Source organism: Lepisosteus platostomus, chromosome 2 (genome assembly GCF_059453375.1).
Source record: "Lepisosteus platostomus isolate fLepPlt1 chromosome 2, fLepPlt1.hap1, whole genome shotgun sequence".
In the NCBI taxonomy this organism is placed as follows: domain Eukaryota; kingdom Metazoa; phylum Chordata; class Actinopteri; order Semionotiformes; family Lepisosteidae; genus Lepisosteus; species Lepisosteus platostomus.
Genome location: NC_142612.1, coordinates 14,495,384 through 14,518,354, shown reverse-complemented (window position 1 = coordinate 14,518,354; position 22,971 = coordinate 14,495,384). Strand labels below are relative to the sequence as shown.

General features: G+C 39.2%; 1 protein-coding gene across 7 annotated transcripts in view; it reads left to right on the top strand.

The window, feature by feature from the left end:
- The window catches only part of LOC148675985 (sex comb on midleg-like protein 2), a 58,574-nt gene that overhangs the window by 18,027 nt on the left and 17,576 nt on the right, over positions 1–22,971 (top strand). For 4 of the 7 annotated variants that reach the window (XM_088599514.1, XM_088599494.1, XM_088599532.1 and 1 more), the window contains exons 2-8: positions 1,607–1,722; positions 5,489–5,557; positions 5,963–6,033; positions 6,816–7,050; positions 7,763–7,851; positions 8,974–9,217; positions 22,249–22,532. In XM_088599514.1, coding sequence (XP_088455640.1) covers positions 1,701–1,722; positions 5,489–5,557; positions 5,963–6,033; positions 6,816–7,050; positions 7,763–7,851; positions 8,974–9,217; positions 22,249–22,532 — 1,014 coding nt within the window. In that variant the 5' untranslated portion in view covers positions 1,607–1,700. Of the gene's footprint in view, positions 1–892; positions 1,031–1,603; positions 1,737–2,128; positions 2,232–5,488; positions 5,558–5,962; positions 6,034–6,815; positions 7,051–7,762; positions 7,852–8,973; positions 9,218–22,248; positions 22,533–22,971 lie in introns of those variants that run through there. The other 3 variants (XM_088599504.1, XM_088599541.1, XM_088599550.1) reach the window with 3 other exon arrangements.

Here is a 22,971-nt window from a genome sequence, read left to right as displayed (position 1 = left end):
AAGAACTGGAGCCCAGAGCCCCAGTGCTGCGAGGCAGCAGTGCTACCCACTGTATCACTGTGTCTCCTTATAGAAAGACTAGTGATTAGCCTGACAGATTTGAAAAAAAAAGATTATCATGTGGTCAGCTTCACCAAAGCAGCTGAGAGAATAATGGTTTATAATTATAATAATAATTACTTACACTTATATAGCTCTTTTCTGGACACTCCACTCAAAGCGCTTTACAGGTAATGGGGATTCCCTCCACCACCACCAAGTTATGCCTTGAACTTGACAAAGTCTATATAAGCGGAATTGTTAGGAAAGTCCATAATCATTCTGAGTGAAAATAGCTCCCATGTTTTTAATTTAATGATAAGATGTGAAATGTCAGTACAGAGAGAGAATCCTCAACCCCAATGCCTTTGGCTTCACCTTTTCATTGATTTACCTCAGGAAATGCTGTTGATGTTTTAAGAAGATTGCGAAAGGGGTATACAGGTACAGGATGTACTCTTCTTAATGGCAAACAGTCTCATTGAGTAATGTAAGGAATTCCCTGTTGGAAGCTGTAGGTACAGTGCAGAATCCTCACCCTTGTTAAATGTGTCATGGGCATTTAAAGGAATAGGATTACCTTTCCACTGGACCGACTGTGCTGGAGCTGTACCTGGCAAATATGTGCTAGAGCAAGAGCTAAAGTTCGGGAAGAGAAATGGAGGCTTTAACTTTCCAATGAATGATCAGAGGAGTCTGTATTTGAAATTTTCACCAGTTACGTGGAAAACGATTAACTTGATGTTTTGTCTTGGTGATTTATTGCTAATACACACAGTTTGTTACCATGTAGTTGAATTAGTGTGCTTCCATGTCTGAATCAGTGATGCATCACTGAATGAATATTAGACCATCTGGCACAACATGCGGTTTATGTGGCACTGGGTTTCAGGTCTTCAGTGACTTCAATGACCAGTTTCTCCTTGCTTTTTATAGCCCGGAAGGCTAATTGGCGATTGCTTCTCATTGATGTGTGGAGATGGTAGAGCAGGTGAGAGACCGAGGTTTGGTGGAGAGTGTAGGCCCTTTCATCTTCACGCTGTTGTGGTTTCTACTGAAAATGTGAACCCACTAAGATTTACTTGTGAAAGCACAGTTCTTGTAACCAGGAAATGTACTATAGCTCTTGAGCACATGGTTTTACCTTCATAAGATATAGAAAGATAAAGATGTAAAGTATTGTGACATGGAATTGTATTTTCTTTTGATGTTTTGTGTTTGGACGATAAGCTACTCTCAAGATAAAAAAAAAAGAACAGGTCTTTAGTAGATCCAAATAAAATGGTGTCTGTAGATTAGAGAACAAAATGTTAGATACAGTAAAGACCTCTAAGGGAGGGCAGTTCCCACAGCAGTATAAAGATTTACTTTAGTTCAAAAGAGTATAATCAATCTTCAGGACAGGCATCTGTGAGTGAGGAGGTATAAGAATTCCCTAGTTTGCTTTTCCATTTGCACTCTCCTCAAACACTTTTGCTGGCCCTGGCTCCAGCCGGAACTCCGTGGTCAGCCGCGTTGTCTTGTCTTTTCCGTAACATTTTTAATATCGTTTTTATCTTGTTTCCAGGACGCCATCATTGTGACTGTAGCAGGAAGCTCAGTGCCTGGTCTCCTGCCTCCAGTTCTGTTAGTTGGTGGTGGAAGGACCTCAAGCTGTCAACATGGGCAGAAGCTCAACAAAAGGTAAGGAGCCAGAGGTCAGTCCTGTCCATGCAGCTCTTCTTAAAATTTTCAACATTTATTCCATTACACATCTTGTTATAGGGATCTCCCGCAGCACTTGAATAAAGAACTGATACCGTTTTACTTTTTGCCTTTACAATTTTAATGTTCTCGTGATGAATGGAAGCAAGGGGAATGGAATGTTCCGGAATTCCAGCTCGGATAGAACAGTACCAATAGTGACAAACACTTTGCCTCTTTGGGAGACATGCAAGATGAGGAGCATAGGAGAGAGAGACTTGTCTTTTCCTTCAGTCACGAAGATCAGTGGAAGGTTACTGATTCACGATCCATGAACATTGCTTGCTGTCATGTACGTCGCTGCTTTCAGGCAATTGATGTTTAGTGTTATTTTTAACTTTTGCAGCTGTCGCATCAGAAACGTAACAGTTATACTAAACAACTTGCCCGGATGAACTGTTTGACATAAAATGAAACCATTGGTGCTTTAAGGAGATGGCTTTGTTGGGGTATGTGAAGTTTTATCACTTCAGTGAAACAGTAAGCACTCAGTTTATAATTGTTGTAAAACTGCAGTTACAGCAATTATGTGGTCAAGTTAAAACTGTATAACAAGTTCACATTCTTAACTGGTCTAGAAAACAAATTCTGAAAGAATTTTTTGGGTTGAGAGCAAATCGACAGAGACTCGGTCTGAGAATAGGCAGTTTTCTAACTTAATATAAAAAATAATCCATTAGCTCTGCAGTTACAGAACTTCAGTTACTGCATTGAGTGTCGTTCTAAATGCTGTTGGCAATATTGTCACATCATGTCACCTCATGAATTGTTTCACAAACCCTAAGTACCACTTATTGCTTATTTCCTCTGTACCCACACATGGAAAGAAAGTACGCCAGACTGTCACATTGAAACTGTATAGCAAAGTTAAGGGACGCTGTAAACCATGCCACTGCTGTTTTTTTCTGACAAGCACGTCTGGTGCATTTCTTCAGTAATGACGAGAAGGATGGGAAGTTGAGGGAGTGAGAATAGGGTACATTTGTACATCTACAAATACTCTTTAGGTTTTCTTTTAATTTCCTGTTTTCTATTCTTTGTCAGTCAACAATGGAATGGATTATAAATACATTGTGTATTAGCCACGTTGTTCACAACAGAAAGAAACTTCTTTTTTATGGGACACATTTAAAAGCCAAAAATTTGATCAGTTGGTCATTTATGAGCCTGGTTGTCAACTTCTTCATCAGCACTGATTACTCATCATTTACAAGTTGTTTTCTTGTTGCATTAGTGCACACAGAGCCAAGATCTGTGATTGTAAAAGAGCATTTGACTCAATTTGGCTCGAAGGACTGTTTTATAAACCTCTTCAAAGTGGCATAGTGGGTAAAGTGTATGACATAATTAAATCAAAGTACTTGGAGAAGAAATGTACAGTGAAAATTGGAAACAAAAGGGCAGAATTCTTCCCCCGAGGTCGTGGGGTGAGACAGAACTGCAGCCTGAGCCCAACACTGTTCACTATCTATATAAATGAGTTAGCAGGAATGTTGGAATAGTCTGCAGCTCCTGGTCTCACACTACATGACACAGAGTTCAAGTTCCTGCTCTATGCAGATGACCTGGTCCTGCTGTCGCCCACAGAACAGGGGCTGCAGCAGAGACTGGCACTGCTGGAGCAGTACTGTCAGACCTGGGCTCTGACAGACAATCTGGACGAGACCAGAAGAAAGCCAGACCTTAGGGAAAGAAGTTCCACTTCACACTCGGCAACAACACATCAAGCTACACGTACCTTGGTCTGATTATCAGTTCATCGGGGGTTTTTGATCTAGCAGTGAAGGCACTCAGGGCTTTCTAGCATTAAAAGGAGGCTTTTCAACATCAGCCCACCTACAAGAATCTGACTCAACATATTTGAAAGTGTAATCCAACCCACTTCCCTATATGGCAGTGAAGTGTGGGGTCCCCTCACAGACCAGGATTACACTAATCGGGACAAGCACCCCGTAGAAACTCTGCAGTTAGAGGACTTTTCTACAGAACTCTTAACTCCTAGCATGCAGGGCTAAATTAGGTCAATACCAATTGCTAGTAAACATATAGAACACAGTAGTAAAGTATTGGCTACACCTAAAAAGCAATGACCAAAACTCTTACCACCACAAGACCCTGCTGAGCCAAGAGCTGAGGCCAGAAAAGATCCATCTGAGTCAGCTGGTCCTGAGGCTCACTGGCCCGAGCGACACCAACACCTGCCAGCCTCTGGACAGCACTGCTAGAGCACCACATCTCAGAATCAACCACAGCACAGCACAGATCACAGCAATATCTCACACACTGGGACACCCACAAACAAAAAAACAATATAAACTGGAATGCTACAGATCCCTAAACAGACAATGTACACTAACCGTATATTTGACCAGGATACAGCAAAAAGAAATAGACCCTGATGAAGTACAGGCTCAGTGGCCACAGCCTGGCCATAGAAACTGGGTGACACAGGCAGGTCAGGCTGTCCAGAAAGGACAGGCTGTAGTTCCACTGCCAGTGGGGAGAACTAGAGACAGAGGCGCATTTCCTACTGCACTGCAACAAATATTCTGGGATCAGACAAACATTCTTCCCCAAATTTACAAATCTAATCCCAGAATTCCCACACCTGCCAGATTACAGTCAGTTGAACTGGCAGTTGATCTGATGATTTGCTGTAACAGCCCGAGGATCAGTGAGCCTGTCTCTCAATAATGCTCCATATGTTTGTAGGTGTAAATATCTTTAGATATTATGTTAATTGTATTTGTATTGCTTTGGCAACACTGGTTTACTCGTTGGTCATGCCAATAAAGCATCTTGAATTGATTTAATTGTACACTTCCGATGGTGAGGACCACCTCCACACCTGTAGGATGAGGACGTCCTACTGCTTTTTGTGGCACACATTGACTGAGGTCATTGAACAGAGACTAGTATTGACTGCAGCCACTAAATCTTTGTCGCCAAGGGTTCTTCTTGTGTAACAGGGTGCCACTCATTCACAGATCTAAGAGGTGGTGCCGAGTGACATGCAGTGTTCATTTCTGATGACAGCTTGCTGTACCTTGATCTTTGCATCACAAGGTCGCCGCTGATCAGCATTGGTTGGCTATTATTTCCTAAATAGGTGTTCCACTCAGTTACGCTCATGTCTAATAGGTACGAGTTAAGCTCTGCTTACCTCAAAAATTTACCTATTATAGCTGGCTAGTCTGTTGATCAGTTAAAGCTGGTTACTTTCAAGTTGGAATGTAAACATTAGTTTTTTATGTTTTATAATCAATCAGAATGTGAAAAATGGGAATCCTGTGCCTTTTTTCTTTTAGATTCTCCCAGTTTCCTTTCTTGAGCATACATGTCATGGTTTTTTCCCCCGTTATTGAAAAAAGAGATGGCACCACATTTTGACGCATATGTTTCAAAGTGCTGTGTGTTTATTGAATTATAGTGGATGTTTGATATTCAGTTATAGGTTGCTCAGTAGTCCATTTCCTCAAGCCCTCTCTAGTCCATTGATGCACGTTTAGTACTTGCAGAGTATTCCCTGTGGTGTTCTGCAACATAGTTTGCTTGCAGTCTTCATCATGGAACCAAAAACCTTTCGTGCTGATCAAATATTAAACAAACATTTGATTATAAATGTTGGATTTTCTGATAGCATTTTATACTTTATCACTGTTGTTCTGATTCTTCATGTAATGATGGTTTTGTCTTTTCTTTTCAGACCAGAAAGATAGCAAAAGGGAGAAACCAGGAAAGAGCTATTCCTCCCCAAGTCCCTCACACAGCAAAGGTACCTGTGTGCTAACTATATTTTTAGAACAACATTGTGTAAAACCAGTACCCAAGATTCCAGTTTTAATATAAAATATTATGCCCCAACATGCCCAGTCTGCTTTTGATTTTTTTTATTTAATTGGTCTTTGAGCGCCCTCTACGGGTAGAATTGAAAACGTGTCCGCCATCACCTCGATTAAAACAAATCGCAAATGAACAGGACAATCGCAGATTCGAATGGAATCGGCCGTTGTATTGGACTTTGTTAAATAAAAATGAAATAAAAATGTTCAACACTGGCTTTTCTAGTTTGTATAGAAAATGTTAGTTTTCTTATAGAGAATATAATTAATCTTCCAAGTTTTCAAGTTCCATTTTATTGTTTTGTCAAAGGTTGTAACTGTTCCATCTCTGCTTTCAGAAATTTTTAGCTGGGATGAATATCTAAAAGAAACTGGAGCTGTGCCTGCTCCTCCTAGCTGTTTTAGACAGGTATGTTTCCAACGCCTATCACCCGAATGTCGGTTGTAATAATGGTTTTATGAAAAATAAATAACAAAGTGACACATGCTTCTCTACTTTAATCATCACATTTTATCCCACATTTTATGTCCAGCATAATATTTTTGACATAATTATGTTAGCTGTGACTAAAGTTATAACTATTTGCTCAGCAGATCTTCATTTATTATTGATTAAATGCACAAGCATGCCTGTAAAGATGATCCTGACAGCTGTCTGAAATGCACCATCTTATGTTGTGATGTTGATATCGTTCTCCAGGTCTACGGTGCGAATACAGACAGACACTGACAAGACAATGCTCTTTTTGTCTTAGTTGACTGTATTCATTTTTGCTGTTGATAAAGTAGCAGGGATTGCATGTTAAAAAGCAATCAAGTTTAATCTGAACACGTCGTGTAGAGGTTCTCCATTGGATATACTTCATCAAACTCAATTGGGTGTATGCTAAAACTGAAATCATTATAATTAAAAAAAAAAAAGCTTTTAGTATTTCCTTGCCTTGAAACGATGCAAATACAATTTATAAATATCTAAGCCGCAGAAATATTCCTTAGGCTCCCCCAGCCTAGGTAGTTGTTTCGCCAAAATGGACGTTCTCGCAAGTTGTCCCTAGTGCTGTTTTTGCCCCTCTTCCTCCACGAACTGAAACGTCCCTTCAGGCGTGCTTGGTTTTGCCCTCGTTCGTTTTGGCCGACGTCACCGAGGGGACGAGTCCCCTTCGCGCGTTGAAACACCGGTTATCCTTCTAGTCCAGGATCCCCCCTAGCAATGATTTCAAGATGGGCATGAAGCTGGAGGCCCACGACCCCCGCAACTTCACCTCGGTGTGCATCGCCACGGTGATGGGCATCACCGGCACGCGGCTGCGGCTGCGGCTGGACGGCAGCGACAACACCAACGACTTCTGGCGCCTGGTGGACTCCTCCGACATTCAGCCGATTGGGACCTGCGAGAAGAACGGGGACATGCTGCAGCCCCCTCTGGGTGAGGCTTCGTGGTGGGGTTCGGGAGGGCAGAGGGGGACTGAACAAAAGTGCCTCCCCAGTAAGAGTGAACTTTTGTAACATATGTAAACCTGAAGGTTTTTTCTCTCATTTGGAATTTTTGAAACTTTTTAGCTGTTATGTTGTTGCGGTGGCGGGAAGACTGTGTGATTATACCATCACTTACCAGCAAGACAAATCTCAGTTGGACTTTGGGAGTTTGGCCTGCTTTGGAAATAAGAGTGTCACCTCTGCCTTTTCTGGGTGTTTTTCCACTTTGATCTCGTCTCGTATTATTTAATTCACTGAATTCTTGGTGAGTTTCTGCATAAGGAGAAACCGTGTATTTTAATCATTTTCTCTTTGTACATTATGGCAGACATGGGTACTTTTCATCCCAGGGAGAAAAAATACTAAGTTCCACCACCAGGTGGCGATATAAAGACAGTGTGTACCAAGAGTAATGGCCTTATTAATTCGCACAATTACAGCAGGTAGTGAAATAGATTGTCGTTTCTAGATTTTTTTTTTCCATAGAAAAAAATAAAAAGAAAACGTATTATTAATGACTAATTTTGTTTTTTTAGGATGACTTGTAGAAGGTACATTTGTTTTTAATGGGTGGCTGTGGTACAAATACTGTATTCAGTGTCTAATAAATTCTTAGCATCTTTAAAATCGGATCATTCATATATGTTTTTGTCTCTTTTTAGGATTCAGAATGAATGCTTCCTCATGGCCAATGTTTCTTCTAAGGACATTAAGTGGAGCAGAAATGGCACCAGCAACCGCTTTCAAAAAGGTCTGCTTCCATAAATCAAATGCATTTTCGAAGAGGAAAACGAAATGATTTTTTGCACTGTATTCTCCATAAAATGTGCAGGTAACAATTCTGAGAGTAGATTAAGAAGAATAGGTCTGCTGATACAAATTAACCCTGTTTGTTTTACAGCATTCAAAAGTCACACTGTATGAAACAAATGTTTAATCTGGATTTTATGTATATAAAGTCAGCAGCCAGGGATAGCAGTTTTGTCCTTATTAGCACACACCAGTGTAGTATAGCTGACTTTGACTAGTGAGGACAGGTGTAAATATGAATCTCCTTTTAGGTTTATTGGGTGTTTTAAGAGCAAAGTGTTGCTGTGAATCATTGGAACCCTGATAATTAAGACCTTTAAGCCTTCTTGCATCCGAGCATTTTAAAATTGCCAGAGCCAGTTAATATTCACGTTCCCATGTCCTTTAGTGACTGCTTCCTCTTAATACACGCAGTAATCCTGAAAGAAGTTCCCTGTAAAATATAGGATAGGTGGTAATTTGCTAGATTAAGAGAAAAGATTGAGTCAATAGTAGGCTGTCTTTATTTTCCTGCCCAGTTTTCTCCAGAATATGGCAGACTATAAGACAATAAGACTGCTTCTAAGCCTCCCCTTCTGCTATGACACACATGTGACTTTTTTTCCTGCTCAGTTGGTGCCTGCAATAACTACAGATCAATGAAGAAACTGCATTGGTTTGTTGAAGGCGCCGCATTTATGTGATAAAATTGCTCAAACACAAAGTGTTTTTGGTTGGGCCAGGGTTGAAATGAGTTTTACAACCAGGAAACAGAGAGAGAGATTACTCTTCCATCTATCCTGTAAGGAGATGTGCCCACATTTTGAAAACCTCTGGCACGCAGGATATCAATTTTAATTTCAAGAGGTGAAAAATCAGTAGAAGGCTAGTTTTGTTGCTCTGTATAGGTTTTGCCTATTAAATATACACCTCAAAACCCCTTTTATTGATCACAATGCTTGTTCCTCGGCCTGGAGCAAATGCTGGGGTTTGATAGACTGAGTTGTGAGTTACCCTTTCTGAATCGTCATGATGTTAGGGGAGTACATGCTAAAATACTGAGATTCAGACTGTCTGTACTTAGGAGCCACTGAAGCCTCCACAGAACGGTTTCAAACCTGGGATGAAGCTGGAAGCCGTTGACAGGAAGAACCCCTACTTAATCTGTCCAGCGACCATCGGTGAAGTCAAGGGTGATGAGATCTTCGTGATGTTTGACGGCTGGAGAGGTGCCTTCGACTACTGGTGCAAATACGACTCTCGAGATATCTTCCCTGTGGGGTGGTGCTCCTCTACCAAGCACAGCCTACAGCCGCCTGGAAACAGCGGTAAGACATGTCCAGCAGGGAGCGACAGCCCGCCTCTTACCCCCACCCCTCCCCAGCTTGAACAATGGAAAAAACTCATTACAGCAGGAGGCACCTAATTTTCTTAATGGAGGGTTATGGCCAGCTCTCCTGTCTAAAAGCAGTACTGGGAAATAAGCAAGTTTTCCTGAACAGAAAAACGTATCTCGCCAAACCGTTTCTTTCTACTAAATGTAAACTCGCATTTAAATCTTACCACAAAGAGATGTGCTGAAGTACATGCCTAGCCTGACTGAGCTGGTAAATATTATTTAGTTTCAGTTTTGCTGTAGATTCCAAATATTTAATGGAAGTGAACAGTTGCAATCACTGTGTTGTCTGAATTGTCAAATAAGTTGTGCATGGTGATGAGCCTGCAGTTTTCTCAATCTGTAGAAGATTGGTGTGGTTAAAAGAGCATATTCTGTGTTGACTGTTGAACCGCACTTTGAAGAAAAAGCAGCCAGTACGTTGAACCACTTGACATCTCCTCTGACCACAAAAGCAGTCACTCTTTACTTTCAGGCCACTGTGATCTCTATAATCTGATGAATTGACAGTTTGCAGATTTTGTTTTATAGAACAAATGCCATGTCAGAATTGTACATGAGAACCGTACTGTTTGACAATCAGCCAAAACTGTCAGATCCACAATACAATTTCACTTTTTATTCATGATTGGTTTCCCCAGAGGAAAACTTTAAATTGTACGGAGCCACATTGTCCATATTTTATCACATGTACATTCAGTATGTGTAAGTGTTCATGCATGCTTAACACATTTTTACTGTAACACCTTGGGCAAAAGTCACTGAGAATGTTCCCGTTTGAACGACAGTTTTGAGCAAAGTTTGAGCCTTTACCCAAGCCTTATTGATTATTAATTTTATTCACATAAGTGTTATTGACAAAATAAATAATTTGCCTATTTTCTTAAAGAGCTGCTCCCTACTTTTTGCCTTTTGTTCTCTAAAATTTCTCATATTAATGGAATGTATGTTGACTTTTTTTTTTAGATGAGTAAAACTGATCTTAATTCTAGAAAACAAATTTAGTAATGTTGCTGAATGTTTCTGATTTACTTTGGCCCTTTATTTGCCCTTATTATTGTTGACTGTAAAAGATTTGTGCAGTGTTTCACTACATTGCACACAAAAAAAACCTAGTTTAGAAAAAATGTTTAGCTTCACCCAGCCAAATGTGAGCTTTGGGCAAGTTTTGCAGAATGCCCTCATCAAAGAGAATCTTACTTTGGCTCCAGCAAATAGTTTTTAATCCGGTATCTTGGTAACTAATGCCTTTTTTATTTTGCTGCTGCACAACATGTCATCTTAGCCCTTGAAGGCTTGCGTTTCAGTTGGATCAGTTTTTCACCGAGTGCTCTCATTAGCTGTGACACCCACAGCTTCACTTTGGCACCTTGTGGAACTGTAATTTGAGACGTTATTAACTTTATATTCTTAAAGAGTATTTTAGAAAGCTCTGAGTAAAGATTTACTGTATGGAAGCTGCTGATGTACATACCTGCCATAGCAACCCCTGTGAATAGGAGAAAATACAGAAACCTTGTACTGTACAGAGACATGAAAGAAGATAGAATGTACCAGATGCCTTCTTGACTAACTACAAGAACATGGTCCATCGCAGTGTTTTCTAGATGCCGCCTAAGTTGGTTTTCTGCAGTTCAAAAATATTTTACAGTACACCCTTAATTTAACGGACTCTGACGCTTAAATTGACCTCAGATTTAACAGACAGAATCTGCTAAAGGGGAACTTGTTCTATAAATTCGGAAGTAACAGATTTGATCTGCAAGAACGGTTGACGAATTGCCTATGATAGGTGTTGTTTGCGTTTCATGTTCTTTGACAATTAAAAAAAAAGTTTAATTAATGCGCGAGAATGATAACAGTATGTAAAAAAGCTTTGTGAAATGCACAAATAATTAAACAAGTTAAAAATTAATACCACCTAAGTTTAAAATTCAGAAATATTAAAGGTGCCCTGTAGAGATGGGTCATTTGCTTACAATAGATGATGTTTGCATTTTGTATGCTTCAGCAAATTTGCAGTATATTTACAACACGTGAAATAAAGAGCTTGTTTATTTACATGGCACAGGAAAAATTTTCTTTGACTGTTGATTGCAGTCGTTACAAAAAGTCAAAAGATCCAGCAACTTTATGTATGTATACTGAATTGGGAACTTTAGTACTGTGCATGTCAGGTGAAATGTTGTTTAAGTGCAGTGCATAATGCATTGGAAAAAATACATTCCATGTATCATGCACTGCAATGTATTATTATTTTTATTATATAAAAATACATGGAAAATGCTGTGATCCTGCTGCTAGGGGCTGTCATTGAAGATGTCCTCAGGCTTTTCAAGGCCCTGCTTGTAATGGACTTAAATCTCTCTTTGTAGAGAATTGACTTCAGCATTGCTCACTGCTTTTATTTCTTTGCACTACCTGCAGTGTCCTGCAAAAGTATTCACATTCTTTAAAAATTATCCATTGTTGCTGGATTACAAATGATACACATCTATTTCCAATATTTTCTTATTGCAATCCCACATGCTGTAACAGTAAAAAAAAAAAAGAAGAAAACTGTCAGCAGATATCTAAAATAAAGTCAAAAACTGAAATATACTGCTTGCATAACTATATTCCATATATATATATACTCCCTATCGTGTTACAATTTTTCCTTGTTTTTCTGCCAAAATATTAGCAGTAACAGTGAAGTGTGACAAAAAGCTATCTGCTAGTATGCCTGTTTCACTGAAAATATTTTTGTTTTTGTCATGTCATTAGTGAGTATTTATCTGAAAATAAGATTAATAGTGATGGTAATTTCAAAACTATTTGGAATAGCACAAATTACCCCTTGTTTTATCTTGTGACAGGTAACTTTAATTTTTCTTCTCATTTCTGCGATTTTGATTTCAGATATCTGAAGTTTTGATTAATTGTGAGGATAAGCAAGTTATTGCTAACATTTGTTTTTGGGGTGCTTGAATTTTCGACACCTCAAGCTAAAATGTGGTCACACAGTGTAGTGAATGGGATTTGAAGACGTTATTTGGATATCCTTATAAAGCTTATAGAAAATTAAGCCAAATTACAATGAATGTTTTGAGAAGGTAAAATGACACAATACTGTTAAAATGAAGAGCTATGATTCAAAGGGTGACCGTTCTACAGCAAATGTTATAGCATTTTTATCAATGGAGGTTATGGTTTTCAGATTGGAGCCTTGGATGTAGACACATCAGGTCTCACACAATAGATTAAGCTTCAGCTCCATGAGGTCAGCTTTCCTGTGCTTCCATTCAAAGAAACTGCTTATGTTGTTAGTGTTTGAAATGAGAGAATAAGAAACTGGTTTGGGGCTCCCTGGAATGGAAACCAGTGAACCCAGACGCAGAGTTCACAGGGGTAAACACACTTTTAGACTTTATTTTCAGCTTTGAATTAGTACACACAGTGTGAAAAGTATGAATTACTGATTTATGCAGTAAACTCCAATATATTTATAAAGAGGGGGAGAAAAGGGAAGGCAGAGAAAGATTGTTATATGATAGATACTTTATTAATCCATGAGTGAAACTGCAGTGCAACTGCAGCGTGGCACAGTCAACACAGCACAGTGTAACGAAATGATACAATAATACACAATACAATACAGTAAGAACAGTCAATGAGAAGTGCAGTAAAAAAATATGACTGTTGACATATTTATTATTTTTCTGTTCGTACAGGGTCATCTTTATAAGACAAATTTCTTTTGACACGGTTGTCTTCTTCTGTCTCCCAGAAAAAAGGGAACCATGTTTTTGTGCAATCAAGGTAGTCTATTCTGGGGACTTAATTATTCCAGTTTTTAAGAAGATGTGCGTTTATACACAGTGATTGTATTGTGTAAAAAAATGGCATGTACAAAAATTAAGCATTATGCAGTAGTGCATTCCCTGGTTTTAACTTTTGGGATTTTTTTTCTCTTTCTGATTTTTCTGGATGCCGAGCATTTAGCAGCTGAAAGACTTTTGGACACACGGTTTCTTTAGCAAACAGTTCAATTTACACAGTCCGTCTATGTACAGTTCATTTTATGCACATATCAACTCTTCATTTTGTAATATTTTTTCATAACTGGAGGAGGCTTGAGCCCGCAGACCTTAAAACTCCAGCCCACTCACATAAGTAAACCCAGTAACCACCATCCCTCAGAGCCCTTCAGGGCTGAATTGCCAGTAGTTTCCCTTTCTTATCAGAACACATGATTTTCTGTGTTGAGCCTCCAGTTTAATCTAGCCTGAGGTATTTTTTGGAGTGTTATATGAATCAATTACTATACCTTATGGAAGAGAAATTGGTAGATTTCACTTCTGTTTGTGTATTATCTCTGTAATTTTGTAGTCTAGATATGCACATTAATTTACCCTATCCTTGCCTATACCATCTGCACGTGGACCAAGACAAAGACCCCATATACTCGTGCATTTATTTTTGTATTCTTCAGTTTGTATACTTAAAATCTTTATTGAGAAACATTTCTTTAATGTTTTGTGATGACGTTCAAAAGGGAAAGCCTGAGGTCCTGAGATTTTAAAAATAACTATTAAGGGTCTGAAGAATAAAAAGGGTTTTTAACACAAACTACATTGAGCTCCAATGATATAATCAATATTTTATGTTGATTTTACATTTTAGGTTTTTCATTAAGTTCTTTATTTGCTGGCTCTGCCAGCTTCCTTCTTCTTGTGGTAGAGGGGATAAACAGGTAGTATATACTCATGGCTTCATCTTGTCTTTATTATTATGCCTCTAGAACACACTTCTGGTGGAAGTAAGATAGTTAATAATGAGTTAAGCTGTGATTTCAGCTTGATCATCATGTGTAGTCTGTCTTTCAGGACCATCAAACCAGTGTAATTCTCTGGTGTCCATTTACAACATATAACGTTGTCTACATTTGGTTTACTTTCTCACTAAACTCCTGTGAAATGCAGGCTTTCTCAACCCTATCAAATATTTTTTATTACTGAAAGAGTAGGGGAGGTATGTGCAGAACCCAGCTTCTGTTGCTTCTAAGGATTTATGACAAATTGGATTTTCAAAAACAGTTATTGTTAGTGTCATTTATTCGTATGTTGGTTATAAAATAGAAAATAAACTATTCTTACAGCATGTAGGATACGTGCTGTTATATTTAAGAATTTTCTCATTTCCATTATTTTTGGTATTTTCTTAAGTCAGCATTTTTTTCTATTTAACGCACATTTATAATAATTTGGCCATCTGGATTTAATGGATCTATTACATTTCAGCTTCAAAGGTTATCTTGGTGTTTACATATCTTAATTGGTCCATAAATGACTTATTTAGCCAGGAAGAGTCACTGTTCTTTTACTAATGAAGAACATATTCTCAACCATTCAGACAGCGGAATCGTTTCATGTGTCCTGTGCAATGTCAGAATTAGAAATTTTCATACTACAGTGATTCGAAAGCTCGAGTTTTTTTTTATCCTTTTGTAAAAAAAACAGCTGTTGACAGTTTAATATTTTTTTCTGTTACAGTTGTGAAAATGCAGAGAAAATTTCAAGTTTAAAAAAGTATCATTATCATAGCGTCTCTGATTACCATTTACATTGTTCGTGTCTGTGTTCAGAGAAAGTTTAACTAGCAACTCCCATTAAAACATAAACCGGATTTTGTGGTACAATTTTACAATACCTTTGGCTTCCCTTTGAGTTGTCTGGATTGTGCTTTGGAGGGGCGGCGAGGAGCTGCAACTGGTTGCTCAGAGAGTAAAGAGACAGCAGATCGTAAGGTTACACCTCCCCCTTTCAGTGTATCTGACGCGCAGCACGGGCAGTGCTGAAAAGAGCCAAGGTGCTGCAGTCTTCCAGAGGGGCCCGGGGGGGGGGTTTCATCACGTCTCCGCTGTCCTGTCACTCGAGCTGACCCTATTGTTTGATGAGAACAAGATCAGCTGTTCTCAAATTAGATACTAATTAGCTAAGATAGCGCTTCCAGTGAGTCTTCGGAGACGTAGCCTGTCAGCTGCAGCTTTCCGGTTTTGAGTGTGTGCTTTTCCATTGTTTCACGTCGCCGCCTTACGGAGACCGGCTCGCTGGGCTGTGCTGAGAAACGAGGAGAGAAATCGGGCAGGAGGAGAAGCTGCATCGGTCTCCTCTGTCCTCTGTGAGAGGACATGTCAGTGGGTGACAAGACTCGCAGCAAAGACACTGTCCTGGAACTGACTCGTGCAGCAAAATGCCCAGCGTGGCTGTTATTTCACAGCTGATATGTTTGAAAGACACAAGGCACAAAGTCTTGCAAGCTACCTTCCTGGTGGACTCTTCTGTTTGACTGCTCACCGTGTGAGCCGAAGTCATGAGGTAGAGTTGCTCTACTGTGTGTACGCTGAGTACTTCACCCCTCGTCCTGTGTTTTTTTTTTCAATCAGAATTCAATCAGAATGTATATTTTGTTCTTAAGCTAGTGTAAAATACATTTGCAGTGGGATAGGTGCCGTGATATGAAAAGACTAAAACTGGTATTTTGCTTGTTGTCCAGGAGAGGGAAAAATGGTTTGTAAAGTTATTTTTGACTGAAACATTATTCTAAACACTGCAAAAAGAATTCATCACCATAGAAAATCTAAGGTTGAGTCACTTTTGACTGTAAGGCCAAAGCTGTAATTAAGTTAAGCCATTGGTCACAACCACTTCTTTTCTCTTGTACTACTTTGTTACAGAGGGGTAAGGGTGAATGCCTTCTCTGTTTCACACTGGCCTTGCTGAACAGCTCTAGTAGAGCCTGGCTGAGGTTAACCACTTCCACACGGTACCGTCAGCTTTCTGTATCTGTGGATGATATGCTGAAACTGCATTCTACTGCACAGAACAACGTCCCAAACAGAAAGGACATGTCTCTGACACTGCTGTTGTAGGTGATGATTCCTAACCGGCCACCTGCTATGACCTTTCCCAAACTGATTACTTATACTTTATAGGGACAATGTTCTTAGGAAATTTCCAAAATGATAGCATTTTTTTCCGAAGTGTCTTTTTGTTTAATTCTTTTTCCCATCTGATGAATTTTTGATGGGAACCTCACTCATAATCACACGGTAAAAAAAAAAATGTTTTCCATCCCTTGTATATTGATGTTTGAAGATGCCATTGGTACAGAGTACCCTTTTCGTCTCTGTTGCTTAGCAACATGAAAAGGCAGTGAGCTTGGTTAGCACTAAAAAGCATGTTAGGAGTTTTGAGGTGTTCAGCACTTCGATGGTATCAATTAGTTTTGTCTTTAATAGATAAAATTATTGACCAGTCAACATGTAATTGGTCCACTGTATTTTCATTTATAACCTTAAATGTTTGTTTTTGATAGGTTTTACAATATAATCTGTAGTCGTAAACTACAAAATGGTACACATCAGGTTAACGTTCATTTATTTATAAAACAGGTAATCAGATACAGAGAAATGCCACTTAAAAAGTCTTACGCATCTGTTAATCTGAAATTCCAAAATAAAAATGACAGTTTATACTTTTGACATGGCTAAAGCTTTCCAGAAGAATTCAGACATTAACATTACCTTGTTGTTAAGGGAAGTCATCCAGTATGTTTCTTTGTCTTTGTTGTGTGCTTTTCTCTGCTTATGATTGTTTGACTTTCATTGTCACTTGATACAGTATTAACCATAGTATTTCTATATAATCCCTCTTTTCTTAACAATCTATGTGTTGGGTGGATAAGAGCAGGAGAGCCCAGAGAGAATGACCCATGTGTGGTGTGGCTTCATTAAACTGGGTTTAGTTTAATAGTTATTAGGGAAATGCAATTATTTCAGGCGCCAGCTGCTAATTATCCAAACCCTCTTGGCATTTTCATCCCTATTTCCATATGTGGATCATCGATTAAAACATATTTCTAAAATGTTTACTTTTATTCCTTTCATTTTTTAAAGAGATATATCTCTGCATCAAAGTTGTATTTTATTCGTCCTTTGTTTTAATCAAAACAGACCTCAAGATACTGTTTGATCTTTTTATTGGAAAAACTAAATTAACATGCAGATTTTCTCTGTTTTTTTTCCCTCAAATAAGGTTTCAGTTGTATTGGCAGAATTGTCCATTCATTTCTCCATTTTTTTTTTCCCTCTTTGACAGAGTTTCTAAATTACCGGTCTTAATAATGACAGTGAATTTTCAAGATTTCCACAAGTGACGTAAACTAATATTCCCTTGCTTCCTGTAAGATTAATTCTGGAATTTACCTTTTCTTTGCTGTGCCTACATTGTCATTGCAGAGGAAAGATTGACACTGTAATATATTCTAAATAGTCACAATTTGTGTATTTGGACATTTTTTGATTCAGAACTAAAGCAAACAAATCGCTGTGTTGATGATAAAAAAGTGAGAAGATGGAGAGAAATTGCTGCATTGCTAATTTTGTTTTCAAATAATGTCAAGCTACTCCCAGTAAAGTGCCAGTTAAATATATGAATGGCATTAGGTTACTTTTTTGCTGAAGATCAGGGTTCCTTTGTCTGCCTTCCCTTTCTTCATTAAGACTGAGAAAGGGGGTAGTTTAACATACTTTTCAAGCTGGGTAATGCTGTTATGCGCTACTGTTTCCTGCTTTTTTGAAGCTGCTTTTCAGCTTGTCCTCTGGGGACTTTTGAATAGGCTTGAGTTACTGTGCAAACCCTCCTCGGGGGTACACGACGCCCCACTAATGCAGCCAACAGGAGCCCTTTTTGCTCTCTTGTCGCTCCGGGTTCTCTGATCCATTTTAACCTTTTGCCCCCCCGAAAGCCTGGGAGTGGCCTGTGAGAGCAGGTGACTGATGAGTACTGTCAATACGGCCCACTGATAATATGCATATTAGCTCTAGCACCCCCCCATCACCACCACCACCACACACACCCGCCTTTTTTTTTTTACTCTGATGCAAATAAGCCATTGCTCATTCAGGGTTAGCTCCAGTGCTGCTCTGTCAGCATGGGCTTTGTTGTTGGCTGTCTGTGCGATTTAAGAAAAGCAACTTGCTCATTAAGAGTTAGGAAGTGAGGAACCACACAGCACATCTTGCTGAACTCCGGGTCCAATCAGTCAGTACGAGGTGAGGAACGGAACTCTTGTTTATGCATAAACTGAATCTTTTGTTTTGTGGTGAGTTTTGACTGCTTTGTGCAGTATCTGTCTTGCAATTTGGCTTATTCTCACATGTGGCTGGTAATGAAAGATATCTTAATAGTTGGAACCTTGTTTTTGGAATTGGGAAATTCCCTTTTACTTGGGAGTTAGATGTGCTTTTGCATTTATTTTCATGCATGACAAGAAAATTGCTGGGGACTCATTGTTAAGCTGTTGCTTGTCAGAGCTTCTAACTTTGTATCTATGGCTTGTGAGTTGACTTTACTGAATGCCTTTTTGATAGATTACCTTTTTGTTTTGATAGATTACCTCTGTGTTTTTGGAACCGATTATTAAATGAAGCATCTCTATATTTTGTAGAAATCTGAAGTGAGCGCAGTAGTCCACAGAGATGGTGTTTTGTACCATTGCTATATCATTGGAAAAAGCACCTTGGAGAATATACTGACCAACACTGGGGAACTTGATCTATCTGTGTTGTTTCTCTGATGCTTTTATGATTAGACAATATAGGGCCACGCAGAGGATGTAATTTGATGTAATTATTTACATTGAGAGGGGATGTGTTTTTTTTTTATGAACACAGCATAAAAGCATTACTAGCAACATTATAATTTATGAGCAATTTTGATTAATGAAATTTTGTTTGTGTCTTTCTGTCAGAAATTTAGGACCTAAACCATGTTGGATATTTTTTTTAGAAGAAGACAAAGAATAGGCTTTAAGTTGTAACTAATATTTTGGTGTATTACGCTCTACAGATGGTATTGTTTTATTGAACTCCCTCTGGGCAATATGACGAGTGCCATACAATACTCAAGCCAATTCAGTGCAACGCAGATCACTGACATGTGGTTGTGATTTGCACTAAAGTGAAGAATATCAGCAATGTCAGACATAAAATGGGAATCAACAACAAGAATAGAATCAGAATTAGTCAAATGTAAATATTTTCAATAATGTAATTAACACAGAAGTATTCCTGTCTCCAGCAGACCTCTTACCAGAACCAATCGCAAACCCAGCGTCTCTTTTTCAGCATGCAGGTCAGTAGGTCAGATGGAAATGAAGTCATCATGATCAGCTCCATATGCCTGTTTAATACTGCAGGAGGATGTTTATGGAAATGTGCTTGTGAGCCCAGCTTTTTTTTATCTGCAGTACTTGAGCAGTTGCTTAATTCCCACTCTTAAGACCTGAACCATGAGCGAGAAGAGGAAGATTTGGGGCACCAGAACCAAGCTTCAGCAATGAGCCTTACGCTCTGTGTGCTGACTGAGCTCTTACAATCCACAGAGCTTAACAAAACGAGCCCGAGGAGCTCAAACACTCCTCTGTTCTGAGCTCCACTTAGCCAGTGTCCTCTCTGCTTTCTACTCCCAATTAGTGCTGATCTGATCAAACTGGGAAAGGGTTTCAAAGCGCAGGCAGCCATTAGTTTTTACTCTGAATGTAGCTGCATAGCGCTGGGTTATACTTGTTGTGTGGCTATGTGTAATATATGTGGTTGGAGCACTTTTTTTTTCCACAGTCTCCGTGGTCTTCAAAGGAATCATTGGATTCATTTCCAGATTCTAGTCAGAGCTGCTTATTGTATGAAGTTTCAAACTGTTGTCTAAAACAAAAGAGGAAAGGATCTCGGAAAGGAGGAATCGTGCTCATTAGAGGACATTCCAGTTGTCGAAGCTGCTTAATTCCATTTCTTAACTCATTTTCATAATACAAAAGCTACATTTAAAACATTTAATTCATGTTTGAATAAGGATCATTATTCAGCATTCAAAATATAATTCCCACCAGGCATTACAACTGCTCATCGTGTTGTAAATGAATTTGTTTTATGGATTTGGTTTCAGATTACTGCCAAATCTGTTGTACATTAGTCCTAAAAACTGACATACTACAGCTCCTGAAGAATCTCAACTTACTTGAGTCAAAAGAATGTGTTTTTTTCCTTTTACATTTGAGTTTTATTTCTTCACCTTTTTAAAATATAACATTCTAAAAGAATGTTCTAAAAGAACACTCACAACAAGCTTCCAGTAGAAGTAGACTTCTTTTTTGCTAGCCAGCAGACCTCTTGGCCTCAATACGAAGGTAAAAACACCGAACTTTGTTGTACCTTCCCAGGCTCTCAGCAGTTTTCACAAATACATTAAGCTAAAGGCTGCTTGTGTGTATACATCTGCGTATTATTTACACAATCTTGAGAAGGATTTTGATGGTAAAGCAAAGGTTGTTCTGCACCCCAAGCCTTGATGCTTAGTGTATTTTGCCTTTGTTAAATTTTAAAACATTTTAAAAATGAAGAGTAAGGTTACAAATACTCATATTACTCCTTACAAAAAAGATTGTTATGAGGATGTATACTATTTACAACACTGATTTTTGTAGACAGCCTTTTCAAAAACTAGCTTAGAAGTTCAGATATTGGCTGCATTTCTGAAGTGGAACTTGTGTGAATTGGTCTTCAAAAACGTTAGAGGTATTGGATAGGGGTGGTTTAGCACAAAATTATTTTTCGTTGCAGATTAGGTGTCACATTTTCTGGAATAGCCACTTGCGTATACTTTCAATGTTGTTTACTTCCGTTTCCTAGACCAAAGCAACAGAAAAGTGATTCTGAGCTGTACTCATAGCTCAGGCCGAGGTTTTCAAACTGTGAAACTTGTGAGACCACAGTCATTCTTGCTTTTTTTCAGAATAGGTGAGAAATGAATGCCAGCTAAGAATGACTATGGAGTTTTTGTCTGCTGTTTAGTGCTACCACAGCCAGGCTGAGGACTCCCAAGGGAGCTGGGATTTAAAGCTCGTTACAACCCCTAATGAACAGGGGGGAGGTGCACCTTGAAACAAAAGACTTATCAGTGAACCAGAGCTCTCCACAGTGGCAGACCAGGGGGAGTGCTGCATACCAGCAAGTTTCAAAACTTTGAGGAAAGTTGTAAAAAGGGAAAGGGATCTTGTTGAATGCTCTTTTCCGTTTGGTTTCAGGTAACCATTTTTTTTCAACAGGGTTTTTCTTTTATCTGTTTAATTAGATTGATGCTTTTAGTGCAGTACCCCAGAAAGCTGACTGGAGTTAAAAACTAACAATCAAAAAAAATGGTCTTTCAGGAAATAAAGTGCTGTACTTCAAGTACAGCTGGGTCTCTGGTTGAAACTCGGGTTATTAAATTGAAAGGCTGAGGTTTCAGAGACTACGACTCAAAGAATGAAGATTAAAGCGTCATTCTGTCAATTTTTTGCATGCATAAAGTGTATGGGCTGGCTGCTGACTTTTCCTTGGCTACATTTTTAATGCACTTTAGTGCAGCTATTGATTTCTGTGCATGCAGGCCTCACTTTAAAAAGCCAAGCGTGATCTACTTGTCAGTATCTGTTTAAGCAGTGCTTCAGCCCTGCTTCTGTACTTCTCATTGTAATGAATGGCATGTCTTTTTGTGGTTTAAAATATATATTAATTAGTGAACAGATGAACAGCTGCTATTCCTGGTGCATTACCTACTACTCCTGCTTTTACTTTAAAACTGTAGAATTTATGACTAGATTGTGCTTGAAGGTATTGATATTTTTCTGCTCTTTAAAATCTTACAATGCTGTCTGGTTAATGTATGTTTAAAATGTCCTTCTGCATAGTCTAGGGAGCTTTATTTATGTATGTGTGTCAACTCGGGGGCAGAAAGCATATGTAAAAAATGAACGGGGGTGGGGGAGGCTTCCCTGCTTATCATAACAGACACCCTGGCAGTTCTCTTTTTCTCGCATTTGGATGTTGTTTTTCCGTTGGACGTGGTGCTCACATTTCGTTTCATTTCGTCCTGTTTTCAGTCACGCTTCCAAAGAGCCTCCCAGCGTCCGTGTCCTCGCCTACCAAGCCCACAAGACGCTCCATGCAGTCACCCCACAAGCTCCCTCCGCTGCCCCCCCTGCCTGTCAGGAAGGGGGTTCGGGGGCGCAGGCCGAAGAGCGAGACCCTGGCCTTGTTGAAAGCAGCAGCCGAGGCAGCGGCAGCACAGAACAGCGCTGTGACCCAGAGCACGGCGGCCAAGACTACCTCCAGTACACAGCACTCCCCCAAACCCAAAAAGAAAGGTCCGAAGCCCGGGAGCAAGGTACCGTTAAAAAGCCGCCATTGTGATTCAAATGGATCCACGGATTCATAAGGCTAAATCTGGATCAACACCTTGGGCAAGGGGTTGTTGTCGTCTCTGTTACGCCACTTAGCAGTGAAATTAACTGTTGCTTTTTTTATCCATTGAGGTTTTTTTTTTGGGTGCATGTGTGTTTTTTTTTTTATTCTTGTCCTGCTGGTGTTTTGAATTGAAGAACTCTTAGAAATGTTTTAATTGGATAAGTATTTAGTACCTTATCATAAGAAGGAAAGAGTGTGGCTATCAGTTGTTTTAGACAGTGTCAGCGAAAACAAAATTGGTGTCCAGTGCAAACTGTGCTTCCTCGCGGACAATGCAGATTAAACATAGGACGGAATAATGAGAGATGTTGCTCTTGGGAATAAGATGATTAACTTAAATATGCTTTGTTTATTCTTGC